Source organism: Triturus cristatus, chromosome 3_2 (genome assembly GCF_964204655.1).
Source record: "Triturus cristatus chromosome 3_2, aTriCri1.1, whole genome shotgun sequence".
Taxonomy (NCBI): Eukaryota; Metazoa; Chordata; class Amphibia; order Caudata; family Salamandridae; genus Triturus; species Triturus cristatus.
Window position 1 is genome coordinate 461163146 of NC_140584.1, and position 20518 is coordinate 461183663.

Here is a 20518-nt window from a genome sequence, read left to right on the forward strand (position 1 = left end):
TCACACAACTGGTGCCACATCTTGTACATCACTGATATCTCATCAAACTTTGCAACTCTTATTTCTTTGTTTCCTTTGAAAAAGTGCAGAGTAGAACCTGCTTTGAGTAAATCAGAGCCCTAATGCTTTTTTTATGCATTTGTTGCGCAGTATATGAACTGTATTTTATACGTGCATCAGTATCATTATTTTCATTTATAAACTTTCAAATACATTTTCCTTGGTTCTTTTAGTCAACCTATTTGTAATTAGTATACATTATTTGCACTGTGCCTTATCTCGTCTCCATTTGCAATTGACGAGCAGTAGACCCTCTTCCTCCACTCCTTTAAGATGGGTTTCAGATGGATCAAAACTCTATATCCTGTGGAACTATAGATGTCAATGAAAGCATTATTATCCCATGATGCTAGGTCAGGAATCCAAATAGTCAGCCTTCATGACGGAAGGAGTCACGATTCTAGTCTTCTTTCAGTATGGGTGAAGGAAAGTTTGTTTAGAAGACCTTGGTAGTGAGCGGCACATAAGACAACTATGACTGTTGGTCTTACTGTTGTCCTAGCATTAAAAACATTTCTTGCTTTGGTAGTTTTTGGTCTATGCTTCCTGTACATGTTTTCAGTGGTATATGGAAGGAATGGCTGATGAGCAGAACATGTTTATCCTGGCAATATGCAGTATTCTCAGTTCATTAGGCACTCTTTAAAGCATGGGTTTATCTGTCAAACAGCTAAAATATGTTCTTAGAACCTTTCATAATCTACATGTTTTCCACTGAGGGACATGAGAGAGAAGAACAATGTTGACTTCAAATAAAACATTGCTAAATTCCAGGCTTAGTGAAGAATGTGAATTCGATTTAGGAGGCTTATAGGATGAACCAAATGATCATCAAAAGTGAAATCCCTGAAAGACATTATGGTTGTCTCCTTGTAGTTTGGCAATGGGGCCTTGGTTAACCTGTCACACACATCTTCCGGAAGTGAAATCAGCCTTCTTCACCATGATATTTTCTCTTTGTTTTCCGATGGAATTCAAATCATGTGGTTAATCATATAGTCGATGCATAGAAGGTAACTGAATGTTGGTGCCAATGATTTAGTGATGGAGCATTCAAAGAGGCCCAGTTAGACTTGAACAACCCATAACTTGGTAAGATTTCTGAGTGTAGATAAACAATCTTGTGTCCTGGTTTCTAGAAGGAAAGAGTCCCAGAGACTGGAATACCAGAAGTCTGGAATCTAGCTTTGCAATGGTCAATAGCAGGCTATAGAGCAAACCCTTAGTAAAAGATCTAATAACATCTAAAGCTACAAAAAACAGCAAGGACCTTAGTAAGTTGTCACATTGAGTCAGTCTCCTAAGATTCCAGTCATTTCTAGAGCAGATCGAAATCGCTCAAAACATCTTGCAGCAACTTTTCAGTTAAACTAAATCAGAAGTGAATACAATACAGGCCGACTTACTGCTTTAAATAGCCCAATAATGATTTGCCACTCCTTGGGGCTAAAGTGAATGGCATTTAGTGTTGGTGAAAGATCAAAGAAGTAGCAGCAGATATGGGGAAAGAAATTCAACTGAAACAAGAAAATCTTTCAAATATATCTTAAGGAAACAAATTCACAACAGAGGTCTTCCAAGATGAGCTGATGGTAAGGACATTAAAAGCTAGGTGCTTTGTAGCTGCACATCATCAGAAGACCCACCTTTGGGGCTAGCCAGACTCACAGATTTGATCTCAGGGTACTGAGGTGTGAAGCATCACCAAACATTCTCGCCAAGGGCCACTATTCTGATAAAATAGAGGAATTGATGGCTGTACCCTGGGTGAAAGGAGGCATTGTTTTCTAGGGCCACACAAGATTCAACTCTTTGAGGACTTTGCCAAATCTACTCCACTTGGAGGAAAGGAAATTGGGGCCTATTATGAATTTCCTTTGATCACAGAAGGGACTGTCTTGTATATTTTTTCACTTGGAAAATTAAAAAGCACTCAAGGAGGCAGAGAAAATACTGGGCCTGAAAGACACCAAAGGAGCAAACCAGGACTTAGACACAACTGGAGACGGGCAAATGGCTCCAAACACACTATTACAATTAGTAAAGCCCTGGATGAGAAGAAGCAAAGGTTTTCTGAGAGAAATAGCAGCTAAAGCTGAAGTGTTGCAGCACCTTAAGGAAGTCAGCGGCAAGATGCAGATCATCCGACTTCGGAATCACAATTGGGGAAGGAACAAGTTTGAGTACACTTGCATTCACTGTAGTGAACAGTTACTGTGGGTAGTTGGACAGGATAGGAGGTGTGGAGATATAAGGAGTTTGGGCAATGTTGAAAATGTGCCCTTCCTGCAGGGGCACCCCAAATGTGTGCCTTCTGTTGGTGAACCCATGTTTTTCTTGGCCATAGGACTCTTTACTGCTGCTAAACAGCAATAAAGTACTTATGCTCTCCGTTCTAAACATGTTAAAGTTTGTATGCACCTGATTGGGACATTTAATTTACTTGTAAGTCCCTATTATATAATGCTTCATGTACTCAGGGCCTGTATATTAAATGCTACTAGTGGGCTTCAGCACTCATTGAGCCACCTACAGTAGTATCACTATAAAACATGTCTCCCAGGCCTGCCACTGTACCCTTGGTATGCCGTTTTTAATTGCCATTTCGACCTGGCAGAATAAATCTTTTGCCAGGCCGAAACCATCCTTTTTAATACTTATAAGTCACCTCTAAAGTAGGTCCTAAATTCCCATGGGAAAGGGTGCCTGGTGTTTAATAAGTTGAACATGTATGTTTAATGTTTTACATGTCCTGGCATTGAAAACCCCAGGAGTCGTATTTCACTGTTGCAAGACTAGCTCTTCAAAAGGAAAGCATTGGGTTCCATTATAACAGCTTCAAATGCTTAATTTCAGTTTGAGAGCAGCGAGAAGAGCTTATTATATTATCAATTTAAAATTCAATTTAATGGCAAGGTCAGAATTTATATGACTGTTTCAGAAATGACTCTTTTAGAAAGTTGTCATTTCTATTCCTAAGCCAAAAAAGCTTTTCTGCCAGTGCCACCTGACTGCTGAATGGCTCCCCTGTGGTGTGATGTGGATTGCTCCCAGAAAATGGACAAAAGACTTGTGTGTGGACAGATGTTTTCTACTGTGAGCAGGCTGACCTGAGCTTCTAAGGGTACCTAACCTGTTATTGTCAAATGTAGTTCACACCTAAGCTTACCTCTCTTTGTCTTCCTAGCCACCTAAGCTCCAAACTCAGTGGGAGAGTAGAGCTGCCCCAGAAATGGATTGGAGTGACCACATGAGAGGGTCATTGTTGGTCATTGTTATAGCCACACCTCTGGGTGGGTGCAGGGAGCTCTAACCAGGGGGAAGAAGAGTTCTGTCATGCTGGATTTGGGTAGAGAGGGTGCCTGTGGGATAGTTTACAGTAAAAGACACAGAAAGTGCTGCAAAAGTTGGCACGGTCACTCTTGTGAACTTATAACCCATTGGTTAGGATTTTCCCACACCCATAGGCTGGCACTGGGCATAAAAGTGGAATCCACGGACCTTTCCTCAGAGCACTTCTTGACCAGTCAAGATCATAAGAAGGACTATCATGCTATCTGAATCCTGAAGGAAGCCTGGACCTGCTTGCCTTGAAACCAGGACCCTAGAAGTGACCTCCTGTTTGAGCTGTAGGGAGACAACAAGCTTGCAGGGGCCTTTTCCTGCAACTGCCCAACTGACCAGTTCCAACTGGACATGCCTTCGACCCTTCTCTTGAAGTGAGTACTAACCCTTAAGTGGTGGATGGACCCTTCTGTTAAAGCGAGTACTAACCCTTAAGTGGTGGATCCTTGACTGGTGTTAGTGTCTTCATCCTGACCAAACTGCAAAAGATAGGACTTGGGAAAGTTTTGCCAACTTATCTTCCAGACCTGAAGGAGCTCTGACTGCTAGAAAAGTTTCTAAGTCTGAACCTAGAGGGCTTCATTTGGACCGACACAGAGCATCAACCTATCAATGTCGAGGCCTTCCTGGGCCCAAACATTGCCTCATTTAAGCCTGACTGGTTCCTGCCAAGGTGCAAGAAGGTTAAGCACAGGTTGATTAGTGACTTTTGTAGTTCACCCTGACAAGGATTGTGATTATTATTTTAGGTGGGTCCTCATCCCCCTCAGTTAATACTCCAATTTCTTAGAAGCAAGTATAATTTAAATTTGGGCTATTGGTGGGGAAGGCATTTATTGATAATTAATGTGGTAGGGATTTCATTTTCTTAGCATGCATGTCGTTTTTTGGTGTTATAGTTTGGGAGTACTATGGGAGCATTAGGGGAAGTCCATTGGCACAGGTGGAAATTAAGACTCTGAAAGGGACGAGGATCCAGATTACAATGCAAAGTGTCCAGATATATTACCTCACATATTGATCATATATACACCTGCTTAAACTTGTCAGTTTTAGCCAAAAATGGCCGAACTCTCCACCAAAACTCTGGCGATGCGCAATGTTTTTCATGAATCTGGGGGAGATGCATCTTATTCTAGAAACACCTTTTTTGTTTTTTTTTTTAAATCAAAGTGGTTCCTGCAGCAATGCTTTTTCTTCTGGTCCTTTGAAAACAGAGGAAGTTGTATACCTTTCTGTAGATACTCTTCCAATGATGTCTTGTGAGTAGTGGCAAACGACTTAGGAAGACCACTGACACTAATACTGTTGAGAGGCATGTTCACATTTGCAGCTGCCAATATATATCCCTGAAATTTGGCTCAAGAGGTACATCTTAGAAGCACTGTTTCAGAAGGTCATAAGATTATCAGCGAGGACTCTAACTTGGTCATGGATAGCATCATTGATTCCTCCTCGAGGTTGGGATAGACACACTAATTGATGGAGGGCAAGTGCATCTTCCGACTTCTTAGATTTCACTTTATTCTCAGCTGTTCATCGCTCTTACACTAGGCTGCCTCACTTCCTTGTTACTGTGTCAGTGATGTCCAAGATTTATAACAGTTATTGTAGTAAAGCATTATCAGACTTTGCCACCATCTCACTAACACTTCATGCTTCAACAAGATCATATCCCAAAAGGTGATGGAGACGAAGACTGTTTTGATGAATATATAGCTGTGAATAATAAGGGAGATGTGACAGCTAACACCTCATTGGACGCCCTTGAGGCTGTGATAAGAGCTTGCTGGATCTTGCCTCAGATAGATTAAATAGAGAGGGTGAGGGGACGTTTGGAAGCCCAGCTGAGGGAACTGAAAGGCATATAGAGGAGGACGGGCTACACAAATATCTGGTGTATGTTGATAGCAGCCAAATCATAGATCGGAGCATTGGATATGGACAAAGAGACTACGATTTTCTCTGTCTGAACAATGTTTGTAAATGAGGGGGAAGGAGCAGTGGCAGCTCCTCTGCTAAGGCGGAGGAACGTCGCCCCACTGCTCCTTGAGCAGTGCGAAAAAATAAAAATAAAATGCTAATATCTTGACGTTATTATCATTTTATTTTTCAGTGCTGACTCAGAGCTAGGATAGGGCGGAGCAGAGGTTGGGCTGGCCAGAGCAGAGGGGGGAGTGGTTTGCACTCAGTAAGTGCGCATGACGGTTTGGCTGCCCTCTTGGGCCGGCCAAACCGTCATGCACACTCTGCATGTTCTCCACCAGGCTGTAATGCAGCCTGGTTTGAGAACATGCACAGGCTTCCAGCCCCTGTCCGGAGCTCAGACCAATCACGATACTGCTGTCATGCTGACAGCAGAGTCGTTATTGGCTGGGAGAGCCTGGGTGCTTCCGTTCCGTGCTGTCAGTGCCGAGCGAAGAGTATGGAAGGGAGGCGGTGGCGGCGGCGTTCACAGGTAAGTTTCTTTTCTTTTTTTTTCTTTCAACCCACCACCCCTGTTTCGAGGCAGCTGCCACTGAAAAGGAGTGAAACTGCAGCGTGTACAGTGAGAGCAAAGATAGGGAAAGATTTGGCGAGGGCTATAACGGGTGTCGAACGGAAACTGAAGCTTAACCACCAACATGGCAGCAAGAATTGCACTCGAGTAGACTCGAGAGAGGAAGGGTGGGATAGGAAGCTTCTAATAATTGCTAATGTTTTGCCGCCTTTTGTGGTGATGTTCATTCTCCTTTACTGGCTTTTGGATGCAGATGACCCTGTGTCCTTTGATACAAATCCCCCCCAAAAAAGATCTAATGAATTTAAAGGGTATTTGTGCTTTTACTGGTACCATTAGCTATACGAAAACCACGTTTAAAGTAGAGAAATATGTTTTTGTGTTTTTATTTACATATTAATGCAACCAGTGTTTGAATTAATGTAGTCTCAATCAGTTCAACCTACTATGTCCCCATCACTGTACACATTATTAATGTTAATATTTATTATTAAGTTAGTCACTCGATGTTTTTGTTGAAGGTTTATTTTTCTTTTAACCCAGAAAGAAAAACGGTGCCTTTGTTTTCACACCCCTACGTGCCTTCAGGAGCCTTTTCTGTGGTCTCTAACGACAGCCGCACGACTACTCCAAGAAGCCCCCCTCTCAGCCCTGTCAAGCCAGCGCCGGAGGCCCGACTCTACCAGCAGCTGCAGCCCCCCTCCCAGCTCAGACCTCAGCCCCAGCCTACACCCCTGAGGAAGGCTGAACCTCAGCTCCACTCGCCAACCAAGCTGCAGCTGAAAGTTGTAAGTGCTTTCGAAGGGTGTTGTAGTCTTGTGGAATGACTTCTGTGGGAAGAAATTCGTGGAAATGCAAGTTATGTTGAAAACATGAAGTTATTCAGTATCAAACGACATGTTGTTGATAGAATTTACTGTTCTTAAACCAGAAGTTATTGTAAATATATATGAAGGAATTAATCTGCTTGTATTCGTCCAGTGTTATATTTTAATCGCCCCAATTCTGTTTCAGTTCAAGTGATTTGGGAAGGCTGTGCTTAGCATGGCATCAGCTTCGGATGGTGTGTTTTTAATCAATCTAGTTTACTAGAGTAGCGTTCTTCTTAAAGCAACTGAGTGTGCTGCTTTCAGAAACCGTAAGTTACAAATAAAGAAGGGCGCGCAAAATGCAAGCCATTAAACACACTCCGTATGAGATCGCCAATTGCCAAACAAAATTCACATGCACCTTGCGAGGAAATATGGTATACACCATTTCCCAAATGATCGAAAGAGCCAGCGCGCATGTGTGCTACATACTAAGAGCGTGCTCAGGGTAGTTCTGCGATACAACACTTGAGGAATCAATTATTGCTTGTATTTCTCATGAAGCTGAGATTCAATCTTAATGCCAAGTCCTCTGTGTACATAAAATGTCAGGCCAGTAGTATTTTGGCGGTGTAAATATAAAAGGGCCTATTTGTATTGCAGCCATTTCCAGTATCCCTGAGCCCTTTGCACATTGTTTATTATGCAAAGATCTCCTCATTGCACATCATCAGCCTTTTACTTTGTTAAACCCTCATCTTCATGAGTAGAAGGATGTCTTTGTTTCAGCCGGTTGAGCCTTTGTTGTGCATGGTAGCATTGTCAGAGAATCTAGACGAAACAAGGCAGCATGGGGCGCATTATATCGATAAAGCCGGATTCTTATCTGTCTTACCATCACCAAGAATCCTCTCAGGTCGCCAGGATCTTTTTATCTGCTAAATAGTCTAGAGGGGAGGAAATCCAACATAAACACATAATCAAGGAAAATGAATTTGAACTCTAAAGGACCACAGACTCCGAATCTCAAATTTTAGGGATTTATTACAAAGCCAAAAATAACTGCACATAGAAGCACCTCAGCACGAGGTTAAGGAAATAAATGGGCACTAATACAAAGAAAAGTCTACGCAGGTGTCTCATCCGACTCAGGATAAGTAAAATAGTCAGTTCAAGAAGCATTAGGCAGGCAATAACTGCTCCAATCTCGATATTAGAAGTCATTAACCTAAAAGGAAAATCAGTTAATCTATCCTTACTCTATCTCTAAGGTGACATCCCTACTTAACATCTCCATTCACCAGGCAAGACGATAAAAAGGTGTCAGAAGTGAAGGCTTCCTTAGAAGTACACTCACTTGTCAGAGCTCGTTCTAAGATGCTCCTTCTAGCTTCCCATCTAGACCTCAACTGCTCAACCCACAGGGCACTGTCCCTAATTCAAAATCCCAAAAACTCTTCAGCCAGGTCTTCTCCCAGTGATTTTCCAGTGAAACTTGTCTCCCTTCCAACAACAGTTTACTCGTCCTTGGGTCCCAGACACCTTTTCCGCTGAAAGTATCATCCCTGCATTCCAGTATACTCCCATAGTGGCTTCTCATGCCATCCTAACTCCTGAAACAAAAGGTTGGTTTCTCTAACAAGCTAGGTGTCCTTGCACCTGCAACAGAAACATGAGAACGAGAAACTGTTCACTTCTCTGTGATTTTCTAACATCCCTGAAATCCAAAGCCTTACCAAGGGAAATCATCTTCGGACTACAACATTTAGCTAACATAAAAACGAACAGGCCTTTCTCATAACGTATATGCGATCAGGACTTTACACAATTTAAACACGCATTTCTAGAATTACTATATAAGCATTGATTTCATTACACTTTATATATGAATAAGCAAACTACACGTGCAGGCTTTAATATGGTGCACGTTTAAACCTAATGCATCACATTACATGAAAACCAATCATTATGCTAAAATACATTTTCAATTAACTACGAAATTGCTCTTCATAAATGACATAGTTACATTTCTAATTCGTTCTAATAAATGCTGCGTTTAGTATTACAATTCTAAGGCACACGTTAATATAGCTCCTCTAAATATGTGGGTGCGGACTAACAGTGATTACGATGCACCCCTACAAATTTCAAAAACACATGGCGCTCTATCAATATGAATGGTGCACTGCCTCTGTTCGCACAGGAGCACCACCTTGACTAGGTTCACCAGGGACAGTGCACCCAATTACACAAAATGCGCGTCCCTTAGTGAAATGCGGCACGGCTGTTTGTATCAGCTGCTCTGTCTTTCACAGTACAAGTGGAACGCGGACTGATTTACAAGGGGGGGGGGTGGGCAGTGATCTCCCTGCAGGTGGGTGCAGTAAGTAACTTCACCCAATGCAAGGGAATTTATGGGGGTTCCATGGGACCCTCTTGTCACCCTTTCAGGGAATGCCCTTGCAGGGTGCACTTACTGTGCGCCACCTCTTTGTTGCGCACAGTCAGTGTGCCTTCTTGTGGTCTCTTTGTCTGTGTGTCCGTGTCCATAATACAGTGCAGGAGCATAGCCCAAGTGTTTTCCTAATTTACAAAGGGCCACCCCCCCATGCAAATGAGGGAATGCCCCTTAAAGATTGCACGGCTGCTACATGTGTGCCAGCGCAATCTTTATTACAGGAGGAGCTCCACAAATGTCGTCTGCCCCTTCTGTAATTCATAAAAGGTGCAAATCTGCATAGAATGTGGGCACCCAGTCCCAACAAAGTGTGACTTTTGGATTTGGTCCATGCCTCAGGAAAACCGTGCAAGACAAATTTTGGGTGGGCCAGTGGCAATCATCAGTGGCACTATGTGAGTCTACCTTATGGCTCTGGAAAAGTTGATAGGACGAACACTCATAGCACTGAAGAGGTTCTGGGAATCATGGACTGAAGGTGGGTTGGAGAGGATATCTATGTGCAAAGAGATGAGCATTTAGTAAGTTAAAGTAGGGAGTGGAGTGGAAGAAGATGGGCCTGAGGGCGCACAGAGTGAATCCATGCTGAATGATGTGGCATCATTGTTTGGTTTAGTGTGATTGGGTACAAAAATATGCTGAACGGGTTGGGCGGCTTCACAGCACAGAAGGTGGGTTAGCAAAATCAGAGTGCCCGAGAGGTCGTTAAGGTACTGATCAGATTTGGCATCACTCAAGTGCTAATGGGGTTGTTGGCAGCGTGTACTATGTTTATAGCAATCATTGCGTTCTTTGGTGCTGAACAGCAGTAGTGCCTGTGATGACCCAAGTGGGATTGACAACATTAAATTGTGAGTGGTGATTGTGGTCATTAGTGTGCTGAAGCGCAAGACATTATGCTGCCAAAGCAGATACAGGATTTAGCATGTGCAAGAGGGGTAGGGATGGTAGTTTTGAAGACAGGACATACTGGATTTAGAGTACTGAGGGGTGAGTTGTGGCTCCAGGGTGCTTAAGGGAATGGAGGCATCAAGCGTTGACATGGAAGGCTGGGAACATCACAGTGCTGAGAAATGTTGCATTGGTTGAGGAGAGCAGTGAAACCATTAGGCTTCTGCAGGATAGAGGGGCCTTAGAGCATTGAAGCTGGATGAGTGGACAACAGTACTAAAAAGTGAATTTAAAGATCAATGTGCTGAAAATACCAGTAACATCAGCTGTCTGCAAGACCGGGTAAATGAAGACACTACGGTGGCGAATCTGTTGTGTGGAAAGCATCAAAGTGGGGAAAGTAGTTGGTGTCGAATTTGTATGCTAGAGAACAAAGGATGCAATTGTATTTTTAGGATTGAGCGTGTTCTCAGGATGCTGATTATTGGTATGTGTTTAACTGGGTTTGTGTTATTTGAGCACATATATCTCACTATTCAATTATATCGACATTTCCGATTTCAACAACCAGGCGTTACAGATTCACCAACTGAAACATAAATGTATGACAATTTTGAACTTACACTATATTCTCATGACCCTAGCCAAAACACTTTCTCTGGTACAGCCTGGCCCCGCAACATGACAACTTTATCTTAAGAATAATGTCTTTTTTTTTTGCTGTGAGAATTTCGATGCCTGTACAGAAATGTGTATGTAGACTCGCTTATGTGGCATATAACATTTCCAAGAGCTTCGAACCATTGTGTTACTTAATTAGATATTTGAATTATGACCGCAAACTGCAAAACCTGTAATTGTAAATACTCTTCTCCTATATCTCTGTTCTTTGTAAAATTATGTTTTGGGAATTTCTCCAAAACGACAAAAGGGAATCTCAACATTCCTCAAAGGTGCAAAGTAGAGTATGCTCTGACTACTTGCCAAATTTCCAGTACATTTTCAGACCCTGATGCAATTATGGATCTCCTTGACTGACTATACATACTTTGCAAAAATATTGTGAGTGATCTATGCACATTTGGTACCAGTTGTTTAAGGTGTACTGTAACAATATTATGACACTCATTGTTGTCAACTTTTTTAACATCACATTATTTTACTGAATTTTCCTTGTGTATTCTCCTTGCTAAAACATACACCTATCCCTTCTTCATCTGATGATAGTGAATACTACATAATTAAAGAAAGTTTGAATTGAGCATAGCAACATGTTCAGAAGGTAGTTACTTCAAGTTTCGATCTACTTACAAATCTGTTTCAGCCTATGTGCATGAATGATCTACTCTTTCATATAGATTTTGTTTTACCCATTACTATTTAATTGCACTCCAACAGGAAGATGATGCACCCCCCAGACCACCTCTTCCTGAAATGTACAGTCCTGATGATCAGGCACCAGCAGTACCCCCTCTCCCAAAGGATTCCTCTGTCATCAGGCACACATCAGTGCGGGGTTTAAAGCGGCAGTCAGACGAGAGGAAGAGAGACCGTGAGGTTGGACAGTATGTGAATGGAGATCAGAAGGCGAGACTATTTTGTTTTTTAACAAATGTGGCTTTTAGCATGTGCTGTAGTTGCAAATTTGAACATGAAATGTTGGCTAGGTTTCACAACCATGAAAACTGTTACAAAGTTTGAAACTGTTAGGGTGAATTTTCATTTCTGTAATTGCAAATACATTTTTGCCTACAGGTAGAACTGCGGTCATATATGAGTGAGCCTCAACTTGCAACAATCGGTGGAGACCTGAGCCAACCTTCTGTTGGTTTTGTAGGTTTTGACAGTGGGTACCAAACATTGCCTGGGAGAGGTAAGCTAGAATACTGAAATGAGATGAATATCAAAGAATGGTTAGGTTTAGCTTATGATTGAATTTAAAAAACGACTACTTACATCAACGTGTGTTAGAAAACCGTTAACTAAAAATGAATGATGTGTGTGTTTCTGTGTATTTATATATATTTATTTAGAATTACTTAATTCATAAAACTTTCATACGAACAATATATACATCTACTGGGAAAAAAAATTAAGCTACCAGAGGCAAAGAAAACGAACACATCACCAGATGTAGAGAAAGGCCTCCTTGGAAATGCCGAAGATTTGGAGCTGAATACCTGCTGGGTGAAGATCAAGCAGAAGCCGGGCTCTATGGCATTTTGTAGGGTTATGCAGAGGAGAGCCCAGATGCTGTTATCTCCGAGACCTCATCGCAGAGGGGGTAGAGTTCCTGAAATCAGTTGTGCCACAAAGTCTCAGGGCGACACTATGCATATCTACTGCCCCTCAGGGTCAATCTCGAGCCCCCAAACTCACATTGAAGGAGTTGGTTGTTGAGCCCAAAACGGCACAAACATTCCGGTACTTTTCCTCCAGCATGATTGCCCTGGACTTGAGAGTTGGTGCCAATGCATTTAAAGACCTCCAGGGGCTTTAAAACACACCATGCCTCCCCCTTTTCTTGGTACCAAAGCAGTGAAAAGCCACAGTCAACAACAAAATCCCCTCCACATTGGCAATGAGGTTCTGAGAGGCTGTACTTGGTTCTGAAGTTGGCACTGAAAGCTCCTCAGCAACCACCATTGAGGCTGGCATTGAGGCCCCCTTAGACATCAAAGTTAGACATTCCAGAGAGCCCCATCATTGAGACACTTTCGGAAGATGTGGAAGCAATAAAGAACTTGTTAACCCCTCCAGACATGTACAAAATACACGCCAAACCCCCAGCTCTAGGACTCATCTGAATTCCCCCCAAAATGCCTTCAAGGGAGAACCAAAACTCCACCCATCCACACTCAAGTCCTAAAAGTGTCAGGACCAGCCCTATCCATTTCCATCACTGTCACCCACATGCACCTCCTCCACCACCACCACTACACTCACACTATCCTCCACTTGAACCATACAACACTGACTCAGAACCAGGTAGCCCTACGTCCTCGAAAACCCGTATGATGACAGCCACACACTGGTGCATTGCCAATTTGGGGGGCCTCCTCTCCAGGTACAACTAGTATCAATGGGATGAGATGGATGAGCTGTTAAAGCACATACCAGAGGCTCATCTTAAAAGAGGACAAGAGTTGAAAAACTAGCATCAGTTAAAATGTAAGATACTCCTGATAGGACCACAAGGAGGTATTAATATCAACATCCTCATCTGCAGACATGCCTGGCTTGAGATGCAACAGCACTTCTTGAACATCCCATTTGATTGGAAGCATCTGTTTGGCCCTCATTATAACCTGGTGCACGTACAAAATTAAAAAAGGATATGGACATTGACAATCTATGGCTTCCCTACACTCTTCCAGCTCCAAATCTGCCTTTCGTATGCAACAAAATGGGGGAGGTGCAAAAGCAGTGGGCTGCCTCTGGCCATTAATCAGCTACACCCTTTCTGAAAACTATTACATGGTCTCTCTACAAGATGTCATTCTGCTGCTATGCTAATGCGACTTCATGTTAATGCTGGATCTGAGAGATGAGTACTTTCACATCCTGAGCACCCCGCGCTTCACCAATGCCTTCAGTTCGTGGTAAGTGAATGACACTACTAGTTCAAGGTGGTACCCATAAGAGTCATCATAGTTCTAAGGGTATTTACAAAGTTTGAGTCCCAGGACCTGTTGTGACTCCACTCTCAGTCCTCAGTGCACCTATGCACTGGCTCCACCTCAGATTGTATCCTTCTACCTTTGTGCTCAGTTTTTCAGTAACGCTGCTCCAGGATTGGTGTAGTAACATACACCTGCACATACATGGCTGATCAGGATCCCAACTTCACAGCCTAGGTTTCACCAACAGTGCAACAAAATTACATCTTCAGCAGGTTCAGGCGTGACTCAGCTAAGTCTTTAATGTGGTGCCAGTCAAAGCATATCCCAACAAACAGAGGGTGATGGCATGCAAACAGTTGCTGCCTCTTTTTCAGACATGCCATCCCATTACTGTTCGAACTGTCATGAACTGTAGGGGGAGATGGCTTTATACATAGCAATTATACCATTTGGCAGGATGCTGAAGAGCGCACTACAAGATTGCCTGTCAGGGCAGTGGGCATACTGGGGAGGATCTAGTATTGGTGACAACCAGAGCCCAACACTCTGCTTTGGTGATAAAAAAAAACACATTTTGCTCAGCAGGCCCTTTCTAGCATCCCCTTCCGCAAATGACCATGGGATGGAGAGGTCACCTCCCCGGCATTACTATCCAAGGTCCTGGACCCCTCAGAACCAGGGGTGCCACATGAACTACCTGGAACTTCAAGCCATCAGGCTGGCATTCAAAGCATTCCTCCCAATTCTGCATGGGGAAAACAGTACTAATAAAGACAGACAACATGACAGCCAGAAACAGGGTGGTACCCATTCCTCCCAGCTAGATCACGAGATTTGGCAGTGGGCATTTTGCAACAACATTTACTTGTTGCTGGAGCATTTGCCAGTAATGGAGAATGACTTTGTGGACCTGCTTAGCAGGGCAAATCAACAAGTCTCAGAGTGGGAACCCAACCCACACGTGCTTCACAGGTACCTCCAAATATTGGGAACTCCAGCAATAGACCTGCTTGGCACTCTTGAAATAGCAAAATGCCAACAGTCCAGGCCAATATACTGTGGATCGACTAAGGTGGATTATGCTTTTCTTCCTCTCCACTCATCCCATCTGTGGTGAAGATGCCGAGGCAAGTGTCCATGATCCTTATCCTAGTAGCACCAACCTTGGGGAGGGAGACGTGGTATTCAATGCTCATAGAGATGTAAATCAATCCTCAAGAAAAGCACCCGGACACACCAAACCTACTCACTCAGCATCACAGTCAGCTCAGACGCCCAGATCCCAAACAGTTGTACCTAGCAATCGGTCACCTAAGTTCCTAGAATTTCACTACATCAACTTACAGAGGAATGCATGGTTATACTGAGGGAGGCACAAAAGACTACTAAACTCATGTCAATGACGTTTTTTGTCATGGAAGGTGTCTTTGATAATTTTAATCACCTCCCTCAGATGCATTAGCAAGCTATAAGCTCCTCCAGTCGAAGAACCATTTATTCAGGTTCACAAAGACAGGCAGCACTTAACTTGAGCTGGTGGTTGCAGGTGAGGTCCACCTGCACTCATTTGTGGGGCACCACACTTATTTTTCCTCCTCAGTCTTTGACTCACTGCAAGAGAGAGAAAAACACAAAAAGGGAAAAGAATGAGGAAGAAAAATACAGAAAAACAGTGACAGGAGTGAAATAGATGATTATGGAATGTCGGGTGATGGATTAAAGATGAATGAGGTGGAATTAAGACTTTGCAGTCTTAGTATTCGGCACTACAATCTTCTGCAGTGCTTCTGCATCTTCTGAGCAGACGTTTTGGTCTATGCACTTATTATTTTACAAATTACGCTCTGAAGACAGGGTAGTTCTTCGTACCAACCACAGGGTTGTTTCACCTTCCTACATGAAGTAGATGGTTGAGCTACCTGTCTTCTTTTTTTCAACCACAGTCTGTAGCAAAAAGAGTCCTCCACACTCTAGATGTCACAAGAGCTTTATGTGCTACATTAACACAACTATGCCCTTTATAAAGAGTACTCGCTATGCCAAGGCTAAGAGCACACTGCCTTTGCCCCTAGAGCCCACTCCGCATGCAGAAAGGCTACAACATTAGACCTTTAATGGATAAATGCAAGGCTACTGCTTGTTCAGTACCACAATCCTTAGCCAAGCATTATTGTGTTGATGTTCTGGCACATAAACTGGCTTTACTTGGACAATTAGTCTTACCAACACTGTTTCGAAGATCTGCGTCATCTGCTGTTAGCCGCTGGTTTGGAGAGGAACTGCTTAATAGTATATGAGGAGCATGTATAGCAACAGCCACACATGTTATGAATGGAAAATGCTACTTACCCTGTAACCATCTGTTTGTAGTGTGCAATGCTGTAGATTCACATGCTCCCACCCTCCTCCCTCGAAGCATGTGATAATCACTAATATTTTACATGTTCAGATGCACACCACACTCTGTCTTCAAAACTGTACTCCACTTACACCACTCACCCACTGAGCAAACAACAAATTTAGATGGAGCCAGTGTATGGGTGCATTTTGGATGATGGTTGGAGTCATAACAGGTCAGGTGACTCGAACTTCTTTGAAGAAAAGCAAGTTGCAAAGGTCCAGGACCCAACATTACGTGATGAGAGTATGGAGATCAAGTAATTCTACAGCACTACATGCTATGAACAAATGGTGACAGAGTAACATTTTATATATGTGGTTGTGCCTATAGAGTGTAATATGCTATTTATTACTATTGTTAACTGTAGGTAAGGCCCATTACTCACAAGAGGTGAAACCTCGAGAGAGTCATGCTTCTCCTCCCCTATGTCACCAATGGTAATAAATGGAGTAATTTGCTCTTCACATATGCATATATCTGGTTATGCCATGGCATTTTTTCATGTGCACTTATTTCAGCAGACTTATTTAACCAAACTCGGGATGCAAGGGGTTACAATTATGTAGCAAGGTAAAATCATAGTTACGAGCTTATCATGAATATTAGTAGAGTTCTTTATATGTGTTAAGTAATTGTCACATCCAATCTGTGAGCCTAAAAAAGTTTTTTTCTCATGTCACTTTTGCTGTACTGCGGAATTTACCTTTGCATTGTATCAATAACTGTGTGAATATGTGATTATTTTTACAATTGCTCGAAATAATATGGTATTGAGTCGCGTTTATTTTGGCTGCCATGTTATAAATATATGAAACATTTTTCTAAATGTAAGCTTTTTAACACATTTATACACTACATTTGTTGTGTCGTTTATATTCAAACTATTTTGATGGCTCGGGCTTTGCCTCTGGGAAACAAACCAAACGAGAGAGCTTGGCTCTCAGTAATAATTGCTGACTTGTACACCTTTATAAGGACAGGGAGTTTACCCACACTTTGTTATGTCTGTTTCTATAGAGGGCACAGTCTTCACACGTGACATGTACGCTGCAATTATGAACTGTGGCACATTTTTTGGCAGTTGCACGTAAAAAAAAAAAAAAAAAGAATTCTGACATTTCTGAGTTAAGACCCAAGCTCCTCAAAGTTACTTAAAGGTTGCTGGGCAATCTTATCTCTTTACATTTGTCATTAACCCATGATAAAATTACATCCAGTGAGGACATCTGTCATCAATAAAGAATTTCCTTCCTAAATGTTAGGTGCAGAACACCTGAAGGACAGTGTGTAGGGTATACCCTGAGTAACTGCTCATTCCTGACCTATGAAGCGCACAAAAAGGGATGGGAGGAATGCATGCTAAGTAGTGTAACCAATTATATTTGCGTGGGGTAGCATTCCATTCCATTGTTCTTTTGCTCGCTGTGCCATCTCAGATAAGACCCAGTCATATGCAGATTAGGCTTGGTCCTGCTCCAATACGAAAAGTTCAAACCGTACTGACAAACCAGGTTCTCTTCGAACCGGCTACCAAGTAACTCAAGATCGGTGTCCTAGTTGCGTCTCTTCAGTCGGGGTCGGTTTCGTTCCACTGACACAGTGAGCATGTGCAGGGACGTTTTAAGGATTTTGGGGGCCCTGGGCCAAACATATTTTGGGGGCCCCTATTCGGAACAGTTTTGAATTTATGAACCAATCTCTTTTCTTTCATGCCCTCTTTAACTAGGTCACTGACAGTGCACGGGTGCACTTGTCCAAATTCAAATTGTGTTTACATCTAATATTCAGGGATAGTGATATGTGTTTTCAATATTGTAACACAGAAGCAGCTCACTAATATTACAGCAAATAATCTATGTGACTCCCTCCCACTTCTCATATGTGAGGATCTATATTGATCTAAAAGAAACCTTTTTAATAGATGTTAAATGAAACCTATTTACAACTTTTCTTTGCAAAATGTCTGTAAAAGACTGTCACATATCACCCACATTAAAAATAAATTAAAGGAAAGCAGTTATTTCAAGGAATCTGTTTAAGAAATGTTCAAGGTCATCAGGGCAACACTGCAGAACAGAGCTGGCTCTATCAGGGGGGGGGCCATGAAAGGCTGGGGCCCAGGGCCAGAGCCCACTTTGCCCATGCCTTAAAACGTCTCTGAGCATGTGACCAACGTCTGGACATGCCCTTACCGTCCTCGCCCATGAGGGACTGCCCTGCTCGTTCCCAGTCATACCCTATCAGTTAATTATTGAGCATAAATTCAGTCTTGTTTACAGCACATCAACTAGTTTTGAACAAGAAAGACAGGGGTATGTTAACAGCAGCAACATTATTCAAAATCTGAGAATGAATGATAGGATGGTTTGATTTTTTACCAGGGCGTCTGCAGAACATCGTTGGCAAACCATTGTATTGATCTGTTAAATGGTGCCCAATCATTACTGAATTCAGTGTTTAAATAGGTCGACTCAAGTAAATGTGTACAGTGTGATATGTTTTCTTTTTTTTAAACAGGTCTATCCGGCTCGACTTCAAGATTGCACCAGTCATCAACCGTGGCTTCTTTCGTGACGCTTCGACGGGGGTTAGCGGCAGATGGCCCCACGGTAACTTCAGTGCGCTGCTTTTGTGGTCTGTTTGTGATATTTAAGGTAGATGGGCAGCGAGCAGGAATGTCAGTAGCCACTGGAGACACGCAGGAAAAGGCACATTACTAATAAACTAAACAATGTTCATATGAAGTTAAATGAGCAACACTATTTCTACTCGCGTTTTAATTAAAGCAAATTAATTGTGCCAGCAGCTGTAGTTTCAGTGCTTAATTTGAGCCGGAAGTTACCTCAGCTCAGCACCGGCACTTAATCATCAACACCGGCGCTTGAGCATAGGGCTGGCTTTAGCGCTGGTGGAGCCCTGTGCGTCAATGTCTGTTGGCCCTCCCCCCCCATGATCAACTCTGCCATGGATTCCCTTATTAGCACCCTTTAACAGTGCCTCTCAAGTCTCCATAATCAGTGTCTCTCAGATTCATTTAGTTTTATAGCACCACTCATACCAGTGTAAGGTGTCAGAGCACTTTAAACCACATGCACATTGCAGAGACGATCATAAGTGTGTAAACCAGTGTATAGGAAATGTTACATCAGACAGGACTACAAGGTGTAGTGTAGGAGTGACATGTCTTCGATAGTGGAAGGCAATATAGTTTGAGTCCTTATTCTTGAAAAGCACAAATTCAGAATTTAAAATGTAACATCATTGTTAGGGGTTCTATGTCATAATAAGAATTGTTTTCTACCCAAATGAACCCTTTTTACAAGATTAGGAAAGACGGTTCTAAAAAACATATACCTCTAACCTATACCTTGCAGTTTGTATGCAACTCTAGGATGACAGTTAATAGCTCAATGTTCTATATTAGGATTTTGACTTCTAAACGACAAGTAACAAAAGGAGCTCTCTTACAAAAGCAGGAACCCACTGACCTATTTCCATTGTATGCACTTTGTTATCTGCATGGTACACGTTCTTAGCAGCAGTCATTTTAACCTTCTGCACTACCGTCGGATGAGTCAAAACTTCCACTAGACTAACCTCAGGTCCCTTTCCAGGGAAATGATTAATCACTGGAGTTATCTTGACATTTTAATTGATGCCTGAAAATTACTGGAGGCTAAGAACGTGGCAGCAGGTGCTTTTAAAATGATAATATACATTTTCAAAAATAACGCCCCCACCCCAAGTCAACGCCCGGTGCGGTCGCACTGATCGCACCGGCCCTGCCTGAGCACCAGTTAAGGACCTATTCAGGCACAGGGAGATTACGTTATTTGCCCAGAATCACAGGATGTTAAACGGATGCAGAGACTCAAACCTGGTTCCCCAGCCCTGAAGTCTGCAGCTCTGGCCATTACGCCACATCCTCTTTCCACTTGTAGGTTTATGGTTCTGTTTTAGGTGGTGCTAGCAAGAGAAATGGGCTGGTGGACGATTCCTCCAGACGAGAGCTCCAGCACTTTTTTTTTTACAAATGAACCACTGTGTGGTTTTTTTTCTTAAAGCTGGCAGGGAAATGTTACATTGGTTAGGATTGATTCTCCAGTTGCGCCTGAATATTTTCAAACTGTTTCAGAATCACAAAGGTATTTAATTAAATTTACCTGACACCTCATGCAATATATATATGCCCTTGTGTACCAGACATTAAAGTTTCACTCTGCAGCTCTGTACTGGTGTTCACTCAAAAGTGGGTCACAATGAAGTTTTATTAGCATCAGGTATTGAGGGAGACTATGCAAATTAGCAATTTGACCCAGCAGGCAGACCTACATTGAGTGCATAGTTTCAGTGGAAAAGGCAGAATAGAGGTAGAGTATAGAATCGGTATAGAGCAACCGACTATTCCAACTCAAGAGTTAGCTGCAACTG

The 20518-nt window shown here is 42.6% G+C and overlaps 1 protein-coding gene across 5 annotated transcripts in view; it reads left to right on the plus strand.

The window, feature by feature from the left end:
* PLEKHA7 (pleckstrin homology domain containing A7) overlaps positions 1–20518 on the plus strand; it is a 954991-nt gene that overhangs the window by 851356 nt on the left and 83117 nt on the right. For all 5 annotated transcript variants that reach the window (XM_085648087.1, XM_085648089.1, XM_085648088.1 and 2 more), the window contains 4 exons: positions 6449–6693; positions 11462–11650; positions 11819–11936; positions 18605–18696. In XM_085648087.1, coding sequence (XP_085504213.1) covers positions 6449–6693; positions 11462–11650; positions 11819–11936; positions 18605–18696 — 644 coding nt within the window. The remainder of the gene's footprint in view (positions 1–6448; positions 6694–11461; positions 11651–11818; positions 11937–18604; positions 18697–20518) is intronic.